We start from the raw sequence: 11169 nt of genomic DNA, 5'->3' as shown, positions 1-11169 counted from the left end.
TCTCGACTTCCATTGGACTAATCGTTAGTCGATGAACTTAAATCACCAATCATTTAGCTTCTTTGATTTCTCCACAACAATGGATTTTATACGGCAAAAATAACCTATGTTTTTCTTCTTTTTATGTGCTTGTTTTCTCTTTAAATAGAAATGTCGACAATTTTGAAAGTTTGATAGCAAGTGCGTCATAAATCGGGAGTCTGCATTAGACTCTCGATCTGCTTGGAACGAAAAGGAGTCGATTAATAGGCCATATTTTGGATTTTTTTCTTATGCTAATTAGCCGGCAGTTTCTTTAATTATCGGACCGAGAAAAATGGCCCAAGCAAGTCTTGAATGGGTGGTAAGTATGTGTTTGTTATTCTGGCAAGCTGTAAGACCAAAGTCAAATGAGACGAGGTTGTGCGAACGACTGTTTATGTTCATTGGGTCATGACCTTTTCGGCATATCACGTGTAGAGTTTCTGCTTTCTCATTGGTCCAAATTAGCGCACCGAATTTGAAACGACGATACTGAGGTTTTCACTTGACATTTTTAGAGCATCTTTCTGTGTTTTGCCTGTTAAGGGCCAGCACTATAGGAAGATGGCTTCGGCAGAAGGTCCTTTGAAGGTAGCTTAAAAGGTCCAACTTCGCAATGTGTTCTGTAAAAAAGCAAATATCACGTTCTATTACAGATAATTTAGCAGTCAGCACGTCAGTTAAAAAAAAAGGGGGATGACCTACAGATAAATATCAAAATAGATGAAATGAAAGCATGTTCCAATTTTATTTGATTGTATATAAATTTTAAACTTAACCTAACCTATTAGTTTATCATAGTAGTATTGTAGGAGACAAAAATTAAAGAAATAAGGGATGACAAAACAGTATTTTCTATTTTGTAATTTTTGAAGAGAGATTAAGATGTCAAACATTCAGACTGACAAGACATTGTTTCTCTGATGTTTAAAGGCCAGGCCACTATGTAAATATGTGGTACAATTAAAGAAGAAGACACATATATATTGTCCTTTTAATTACAATTTATCTCATAATATCAGAAAAAGGCCAGTATGTTTATGGGGAGTGGTGGAGGATCCTAACTAATTTCTTACTTATCTGATTACTAGCCAGGACAATTTAATTTTGATAATTATTTTATGATGAAATTCCCTTACCATTAATTACAAGTCCTTCCATGTTTTTTTGGTTAATTATGCGTTAAACATTTGCTTAGCAACTTCTCCCTTAAAAATCAAATTGTGTCTTGGAATAAATCAATTTTGTAATTTGAAAAAAAAACCATTAATATCACTGGCAGAGTCATAAAATTCAACTTTCCTTCGTGGATAAAGCAAAATTTTACTTAGTGACCACAATGCCAAGTTGTTTTTAGTGGACTCTGCACAGGACTGCAGCTAGTTGTTGATGGCACTCAATCTTTTTTTAATATTGAAATTGATATGGTAGGTTTAAGTAAGACTGATGTGCATTTATTCTATAGTACTCTCTGATGTGACAATTCAAACACTCTTACATGATTTACCAACATTGGAATGCTAAACCTGCCTACATGCTGACAACATAATTATTGCAAAAGATATTATTGTTACCAAATCCTGTTCATTAACAAATATTAATGTAATTGATATGTTATACCTATTACTTGCTCAATAAATATGTTTAAACTAATTATAGCAAAGATTTTATTTTCAATTGAGGGTTAATAACACAGTGATTGGGATTAAAATTTTGCCAATGAGACTATGGCCCCCTTACCCTTCAATTGAATGGGACATTTTCAATTTCAATGGGCCATTCTAAAAAAAAATGGGACAAAATTTGGAATAGCAGCTAAGGCTGGCTAGACATAGATATTTAAGACCATATGTGTCATAAACAAACTATAATTTACACTGTAGATCAAATGATGATTAAGAGTTAACAATTAATGCATGTGTCGGTTAATTGTCACACCAAATTACTTCATTTCTGGTGTTTTAGTTTTTATACTAATGTATTGTCTACTGCTTTATCATAGTCCACAGAACCCCAGTCAGTTAGACCCTAACTTGGCTATTAAAGTAGTTTGTCACAAATGATTGGATAGAGTCAATTTTTTTTGTTTGTCTGCAATCAGATTTTGAATTTTTTTTTTTTGGTGGGGGGGGGGAGGGGTTACTTCAGGACCAGATAATATGACTCCACCATTATCAATATTTTCAATAGGGGGTTCATAATCGTGTCCAGCTGCCAAGTTAGTTTCTACAACAATTGCAGTTTGATTCTGGTAATTACCATCATAAAAATTCTTAGGCTTTAATTTGAAAAAGATAATTTCTTCTGTTTTGGGTCTAGCTAAAAATGTCTTTTGTGGCATTTTCAATTTCAAATGGGACCACCAGTCCACGTTTTTCTGATATTATCAATTTATCTTTAAGACAATTGTTCTTTCAAACGCGTAAGCGATCAAGAATATATAATCTAAAAAATCGACTAAGTACCATTTCATTCCCCGGTCTTCAAATCCCCTTGAAAACGTGGCGATCAAAACATCCGCCCGCAGCTACTAAAACATTGTTAAAAGACATGTTCATGCCTTTTTTACTGTCACAAGTAGTGGACAACACACTCCACCATCAATGATGGAAACTTAATGTGCACACACAAAGCGACACATTTATCACTCAGTGCACCATGATAGGAAATACGACTAGGGGGAATGGTGCATGGTAATCCCAATAACTGATAACAAGGGCAACAATTAAAAGGCAATGTACAACTTCAATCTTTTAATCACTTATTTTTATACCATTATTGAATTATATGCCAAATACATAATGCAAAAACGATATTATTTCAATGAAATATTTGATAAAAGATTATTTTTCACCTATTTATGATGTAAACAGGGTTTTTATAATAAAACATTTCAGACATACATATGTATAATGGTATGATGTTGTCTTTGTCATCTGTAAACACTTGGTTTTAATGCTGTAATTGTATTTTTTGGGTGACCATTTGGTATGAAATTTTGATGTGATTTTACTAACCACTACAGGAAGGTTTCTATACAGTTTTGAAATTGTTTGGTAATATTTAGATTAAAGAATAAAAAGAAACCTAATTTAATGTTTTATGATTACAGAAGTGTATTAGGGACATCCAAAATTTTATTTTTAAATCAAAATTTCGACATTTGAAATCCCTTATAAAATATAAAATCGTGTTTGAATCCCCCAGATATAATCTGGTAAAAAAATTAAATTCTTGTAGTATGAATTTTACGACTAACTATACATAGAATAAATTATACTCATTGGTATCTTTATTTACACTGGTGTACCGACTTAGTAGGCTTTTTTCTAAAAATCTCCAATATATTTCAATATCCAAACGGGACAAAAACGTGTTTGAAAATTTTGCGTTATTTTGCCTTTCATTTGTAATTGTTGAAATGGATACATATTAAATTATCATGGTTGAGAGTATTATTAAAATTTTAGCACATTTAAAATTTGTAACACCAGCCCACAGTTGTTTCAATTTTATTTTCGAATTTCATGAAGGTTGCACTCATCGTATATCTCGTATATGTTTTTTTATGGATGTTGACCAAAAAAAAAGCAATTTGTTACTCCTCAATCTTAGTAAAACGTGCACGAAGGTCTAATCATGATTAAATCACCTACATAAATACGTCTTCTAAGGTACACGTAAGTGTCGTTTGCTAATACACGCCGGTTAACTGTCCAGTTTCAGTTCACAATACTTTAAACCACACCCTCGGTATTCCTATAATTTATTACCTGTCAATCAATGTTACTGCATCTTTACTTCAGACCACACCCTTGACATTTTATTTAATTGATTACCTGTCAATCAAAGGTCCGAGATAGAACACCTGCATCTTCAGCCACGTTGAGAAATTCATAGCAACATAATGCAGTGCCGTAAAAAGGGGGATGCAGTTGTAAATAATTCCATCTTTCTAAGGGACTGCACATCCAATCTTAGCTGATTTTCTCTAAGAATTGTAAATATTATAAGCAAAAGGATGGTGACCTTTTTCCATCACATGGCGGTTAAAGTATTTTTCTCAGAATTCATCTTACAAGATTAGTTGTTGTTTGCAAATTCATACAAGTTATGTTGAACTATTCAGTATTTCTGAATATATTATAATCCAACAAGTAAAACTTGATTAACTTTAAATCAAAATTTCTTCTATAACACAATTTATTTTTTGACAAGTGATAGCGCTGCACTGTATTAAAACCTGCCGCTACCGTAAATTGATTAACTGTCAATTAAAGAGATCAAATGGCACCTATCAAAGGTTACCACGATTTCCTGTATTTATTCCATTTGTTGGCAAATGCTCACGCTTCTCTGCTTTAATACCGCCCACAGGTAATTGATGACTCAATTATAAAGAAGCTCTATTGAGACCTGTGAAATATTGTTACGGATAGTTCATACAATTAGATACGCTTCTTATAATACAACAGGACCGTAATATTTATTACGTAAGAATGAGTTTTAACTCTGATTCCTGTTAAAACGAAACAAGATTTAAGTGACCACCAGAATGTATGGGCGACGTGGACAGAGACCAACCAGATGCCCACCTTGGGAAGAGGGAATCGTCAAAATAGTCGTTAGCCGTAGTGTATCTCCAAAACCATAAGGTTTAGCCAAATTACGAATGGGTATAAGTGTTCAGCCAAATTACGAATGGGTATAAGTGTTCAGCCAAATTACGAATGGGTATAAGTGTTCAGCATGATAAGATCTATCTGTTGTCTATTTGTTTTAGTCATTAAGCCATGTTGGAGTTATTGCCCTTTTTCGATTTTTTTTTTTTTTTTTTTTTTTTTTTTGCTATTTTCAATGCTATTTCTTTCAAAAATCTTCTCTGACACTACTTGATCAGTTGAAACCAAACTTGGTATGAATGTTCCTCAGGGTATCCTGCATAGAACTAGTGTGGGGATATTTGATATATTGACATTTTTCCATCGCAAAACATGGCTGTTGTTACTAAAAATAGAACATAGGTATCAGACAGTAGTTTTTGGCATATACTTCCAAAATGGTTAGGTCTAGCCAGTTCTTTTAATTGCTGAAATTAAATTTATTGCCCTTGAAAGGCAAAATTCAACCAAGTGAGGGATTCAGGCTCCTGTGGGCCTCTTGATTATTTTTGGTCTGATTTTGAAAAAAAAATTTATTTGAGTTTCAAATTCTGTGCAATAAAGTGTCCAAACCAGTAGTTGTGTCCATAATCAATGGTAAGTCCCTTTGCCTAAGTGTGCCAAAAACTAATATTGTGTCCTCAATTGCCCCATCTGTTCAGGGTTGACCACTGCAGCAGTTGTATCATGCTGCGCTCTGCGAAGCTTTTATTCAATATGTTTAAATAAGTTTTTTTATGTGTTGCTTTGAGGTGAAATTGATCAATGTTAAATAGTGATTTTGTTACCCTGACTTTAGCTCTGAAGATCAAAGAGTATAATTACTGTATTTTTAGAAGTCATGCATAATTCCTGTAAAATATCAGTTTACCCCAGTTTAAAGCTTTCTGTTCCCTATAGCCAATTTTCACCACAATTCAAACAGGAGGGAGGCATTTTTTTGTTGTTTTTTTTTTTTTTTTTTGAAGAGTAGCAAAATGACTGAAATATTTTTGATTCACTTCTTTTTCAGACATTGTTTGACAACATGAATTCCAAAAAGAAGTCAGCAGAAGAATCGGAGAATATGGATATTGTTCATGTACCAGGAGATGCTGAAACTAAACCTTCAAAGAAAAGATTATCTGTAGAGAGAATCTATCAAAAAAAATCTCAGTTGGAACACATCTTACTTCGGCCTGATTCTTACATAGGCTCAGTTGAAACTGTCACCCAGGTATGGTCTTATATGCTTTAATTACTCAACCAAGTTGTTGGCTTACATAGTCTTTGAAACTGTCACCCAGGTATGATCTTATATGCTTTAATTACTCAACAAGTTGGTGGTATATTGGAATCACTTAGTTGTAAATTTTTTGACTTCAGATGAATGGATTTTTCACTATGTATGAAAAGATAGAGAAAATTTTCCATCACAAAACCATCAGGTGCCACTGGACGGATCAGTCTCAAATGTGGGCTTTAGATAAATGGGACATACATTTAAAGCTTTTTTGTTGGTGACCAATATCGGCTCACCGCTGCCTTTTCTGTTGACATACAAATTTTGCACTATATATGGAAAGAACAAGTGTACTTAATACTTCATTTCTAAATAGACTTCAGCAATATTAAAAATGACTTAAATGTTTGTCCAAATGAATCTTACTTTGATTTTTACTGTCTCACTTTCTAAGCAATGATGAACATTTTTCTGAACTTTAATATGTCATAGAATGCAAGCACTTTTCATGATAATGGAAACTTTTTGAAAGTTGGAATATTAAAATTGTCTTATAAAAAAGAATAGGTCTTGGGTGTTTTTTGAATTTGAACAATTTAGAAGAACAAGTTGAAGTAAGTACATAAATTATAGGTTTAATTGATTAACTCTTGTTTACATTTTTGTACTTAACACAAGTACTAAGGAATGTAGGAAATTGTACTTCATTTATTTATTTTCCAGCCAATGTGGGTGTATGATGATGATAATGGACACATGATCAACCGAGAAATAACATTTGTTCCAGGTTTATACAAGATCTTTGATGAAATTTTAGGTAATTAGAAATCCCTTTATATACATTGTTCAATCGCAAAAAAAAGTATGGTTGTATAATAGTATGACGTCTGCATCATAGACACTTGGTTTTCGTTCAATAACTTTTCCAGCAATTTTTCTTCCATTTCATTAAGAAGCCATTGCATAGTGTGTAATTTAAACCAAGAGTTTCCTAATGAGCATTTGAGTTTCATATGTAAAGGACTACAGTGATTTTCATATGGTTTTAGAGAAGATTTTTTTATAAAGTATTAAAAAAATGAATTAAAATCCTTGATGAAGACCATAATAACAGTTTACATTGTATATAGCTTTGAATTAAAATAACATCTAAAATCCTGTATGAATTATTACCGATATTAACTGACATGATAGTTTTCAAATTTAAATCAGAAATCTAAAATTTTTCAAATAAGGAATTTTCCATTTCGTCAATTTCCTTTATTTGTTGGGTAAGTTAAATCATGCCTGTATTATGAATGTCTTGATTTTTGAATGAAGTTTTTATTAATTCTTTTTTTTTCCTTTCCAGTTAATGCTGCTGATAACAAACAGAGAGATCCAAGCATGAATTGTATAAAGATTGACATTGATCCGTAAGCATGTAACAGAGAAAAAGCAGTTATTGTTTAAATTGACTTTTACTTTTTTTGGTTAAAATGGGAAAATGTTAATTTATTGGCAATATTATCATATTTTCATTGTCCTTTCTGCCTGATATTTTTAATCTCGGATAACTGCTGTAATACTAAAAAATATCGCCAATTTCCAATGACAACGTTATGTCACATCAACTCTGATGTCACTGAAAAACATGATGTCAATTTTGAATTTTTTGACAGAACATCTCATATGGTCTTATTAGGCTCATTATGATATTTTCTATCTTGACTTCAAAACTATGTATCATTAAATGAAAAATATAGGTATAACTTGTTATAACTTAAGTTTCAATCAATACCTATCTTTTTCAAGATCCCAAATGATGATAAGAAATACTCCAAAGCTAATTATATACTTATGTTACATGATATTTCTTGTGAGGATGCACATTCATACATTACATTTTAAGGAAAACAACTCATTCTTTAAAATGACAATTTCTCTATGTGAATTTAAACCTTTGGAATAATATTTCTTTTGAAGGACCTTTTTGTTTTCTGTCCACTTTTTCATTCAGAGAACAGAAATCAAAGAAACTCTTTGGCTGAAATATTTTTATGTTTTAAAAGACATTGACAACATTATACAAGTAACTCCCAGAAAAAAATTATAACACAAAAATGTTTGCTCTACTCTCTGACAGGGAAAACAATAAGATAAAGATCTGGAACAATGGTCGAGGAATTCCTGTTGTTGAACATAAAACTGAGAAGATGTATGTACCAACAATGATCTTTGGACATCTTCTGACCTCAAGTAATTATGATGATACAGAGAAAAAAGTCACAGGTAAGTAAATGTTAAAACATGTGATTACTGACATTAAATTTGCATGAGTTAGCCACTTGTTAGGATGAAAAGACAGAGAATGCAAGTTCTGCTTGCCCCGAAGGTAAGCATGTTAATTTTAACAATAAAACTCAGGCCTTGAGTTGTTTTTCTGTATATACTTAAACATTGCTCTGTGGCAAGCCATGACACTTAAATGTAGTTTTAGCACTTTAAAAAACTTTTTCTAGGAAAGAAGGATACATTGTAAATCACTATTGAACCTTAATGACGTTTTAATATAATTTTGTATTTCTAGGTGGTCGTAATGGTTATGGTGCTAAGCTGTGTAATATCTTCAGTACAAAGTTTATCGTTGAGACTTCATCTAAAGATTATCACAAAGCGTTCAAACAGGTAGAATTTCATGCATATCTTTCACAGATAATAAAAGTTATTACCCCACCTCTGAAAAAAAAAATCAGCCAATTCTTGCCTTGTATTAGCACCACATGATGACCATTATTTCTTATTCACAGTAAGCGTTTGAAGTCCGGTCCCAGTTTTAGCAATACATAGTCTCTGCTGGAATTATCATTTTTTCTGGTTTCCACTCGAAACATATAGGGGACAAAAAGTTATCCCACCACTAAAAAAATCAAAAAATTCTTGCCTTGTATTAGCACCACATAAAGACCATGTATTTCTTATTCACAGTAAACGTTTGAAATCTGGTCCCCGTTTTAACTATACACAGTCAATGATAGTTCCCTAGTGGAATTTAGGATTTTATTTTTCAATCTTGGCTTAATTTTTGGAAGTAGTTATAAATAAAGTTAAAGTTTTGATTTTTAGCACAATGTAATTGTTAGTCTTCCAGTTATCATTTTCTCATAGGATTTTTAAAGCTTTAGCTGTTTTTTTTTTATATGGGAAAAGTGGATTTTTTTCTGTATTTTTAAGAGGGAGTAAACGGAAAATATTTTAAGAGCGATTCTATGTAACCACCAATGAATCCGCAAATTAATGAGGAATGACATCTCTCAGAATTTTCTCATTTTCCTTTTAAATATTCCCTTTGGATTAGTAAATACTTCGAGCAGTATAATGATTTTTTAAAATATTTTATGTTACCATAGCATTAATATTATGTTTTTTCCATATATATTGGCAAAATTTGCAGAAAAAACACAATTTTTGCAATATTTCATTACTTTATTCTGTTCAAATAGCTAAATGAATCATTAAAATGATAATTTCAATGAAAATATATATGTTTAAATATAAAATGTAGAAACATTCACAGTGTTCATAACTATAACTATAAAAATTACTGAAGTAGGCAGTCCAAAAACTGGAATTTCTTAATTGGGCATTTTAAGATTTTTTGCTGAAATTGCAACTTTTAAAAGTTTCACCTACAAAAAAATGCAACTGAGAAATATCTGGTAATTTATGTCAAATGTAAAGTTGGTCCTATAGATCAAAATATTAAAAAATTGGCTCAGGTATATTTTTTTTCGTTTAATAGTATAGGGTTTTGAAAATAAGGCAATTTCGCCCCTTTTGAAAAAAATGCATTTAACCAGTTCACCATCGTGTTTGGTTACATTTTTGGAATGCAAAACTTTTTGCATTTGGTCTGGCTTTGTTTTATGACTTACATATAGCATATAAGAATCTACTATACGTTTAGTTTTTTTTTTTTTGTGTAAAATCGCTATTTTTGTTGAAAAAACACAGATTTTGAGAAATAATTGTTATAAAATTATTTTAAAAAATTCAAAAAATAACACTGGGAAGATTAAAAAGAAAACATTATACTTTTGTTTGGTTATGTTGCACTTGTATATTGTATATTGTATGTTGAATCGTCTATTTGTTTTTTGTTTTTTTTTGGGGGGGGGGTGGGGGGAGTCTTGGGAGGGGTAAAAGTGTTTGAGGATTGCTTGTTGAATAAATTGAATTAAATTAAGTAATGTCTGTCTTACTCTCTTATTAGAACTAAGTAATAAACTACCTGTAAACTGTCAACTTGAATATATTTTTAAAAATATTTTGTTGGGAATTTTTCATATTTGCCTATGATAAAGGTCACATATTCAATAAAATTACTGTGAAAGTGTATGTGATATCAGTTACAGTTTACACAAAGTCTAGTTTTCTGGGAAAAAAGGTCTAAAAGTAAATCATAATTTGCTTTGTATGGCCTATTGATAATTTGTGTTACACTCCATGACAAGAATAAATTAGAGCTTGATCACTATGGAAACCATTAGCATCTAAGCATAATTGTTCATCAACTTGCATTGAATGAAGTTTAGTAAACATACAGTTCAGCTAACAGTAAATTATATTCTATATAGATGCAAGTTTTGGATAGACGTGGTACTTTTATCACTGTTTACAAGAAAAAAGTGAGATAAAAAGATGCCATTGTTATCACATTACATGTTTAACTTTCTCATAGTGATCAAACATCTTTCATTTACTCTTATCAGGTGTACAATAAATATTCTTCTCTCTATATGATCTAACTTTCTATGCATCACTAAGTAAATTGTTCTGAATGTTAGAAATTGTCTGCTCTCTCACAGCCTCATTCTTGCGACAGTGTCTAGAAAAAAAGCTAGTAATCTGCTGTGAATTTAAGAATTTTTCAATGGAAAATCGTCTTGTACCATTTAGCATTCTGAACACTTCTCATCAATACAGAAACATTTTCAGGATCCTCTTTACGTCCTGTTGTTACCCCAATATTAAAACGGTCAATCAAACAAGTTGATTTTCATTGAACCTTTTGTTTTTATGCCCCTGCAATGATAAGTTGGGGGCATATTGTTTTACCCCTGTCCGTCCGTCCGTAATTCCGTCTGTCTGTAATTCTGTCCGTCCCATAAGTTTTTCGCACTTTTTTTGAAAATCCTCGAAGATATTGAACTGATTTTTTTGTATGTGCGTCTGTCATGATTAGTTACAAATCGAGTATAAGTTTCATTCTTCTACACTCAGTTT

The 11169-nt window shown here is 31.6% G+C and overlaps 1 protein-coding gene across 3 annotated transcripts in view; it reads left to right on the top strand.

The window, feature by feature from the left end:
- Nucleotides 1-47: 47 nt before the first annotated feature.
- The window catches only part of LOC148599385 (DNA topoisomerase 2-alpha-like), a 47896-nt gene continuing 36774 nt past the window's right edge, over nucleotides 48-11169 (top strand). For 2 of the 3 annotated variants that reach the window (XM_088559824.1, XM_088559821.1), the window contains exons 1-6: nucleotides 48-343; nucleotides 5695-5898; nucleotides 6628-6721; nucleotides 7256-7319; nucleotides 8030-8175; nucleotides 8474-8571. In XM_088559824.1, coding sequence (XP_088415950.1) covers nucleotides 317-343; nucleotides 5695-5898; nucleotides 6628-6721; nucleotides 7256-7319; nucleotides 8030-8175; nucleotides 8474-8571 — 633 coding nt within the window. In that variant the 5' untranslated portion in view covers nucleotides 48-316. Of the gene's footprint in view, nucleotides 344-467; nucleotides 613-5694; nucleotides 5899-6627; nucleotides 6722-7255; nucleotides 7320-8029; nucleotides 8176-8473; nucleotides 8572-11169 lie in introns of those variants that run through there. The other variant, XM_088559822.1, reaches the window with a different exon arrangement.

Source organism: Perna viridis, chromosome 13 (assembly GCF_037379345.1).
Source record: "Perna viridis isolate PV_CMFRI_1.1 ecotype Kerala chromosome 13, ASM3737934v1, whole genome shotgun sequence".
Classification (NCBI taxonomy): domain Eukaryota; kingdom Metazoa; phylum Mollusca; class Bivalvia; order Mytilida; family Mytilidae; genus Perna; species Perna viridis.
Note: the sequence above shows the minus strand (reverse complement) of the source record. Positions and strands in the feature narration are given on the sequence as shown.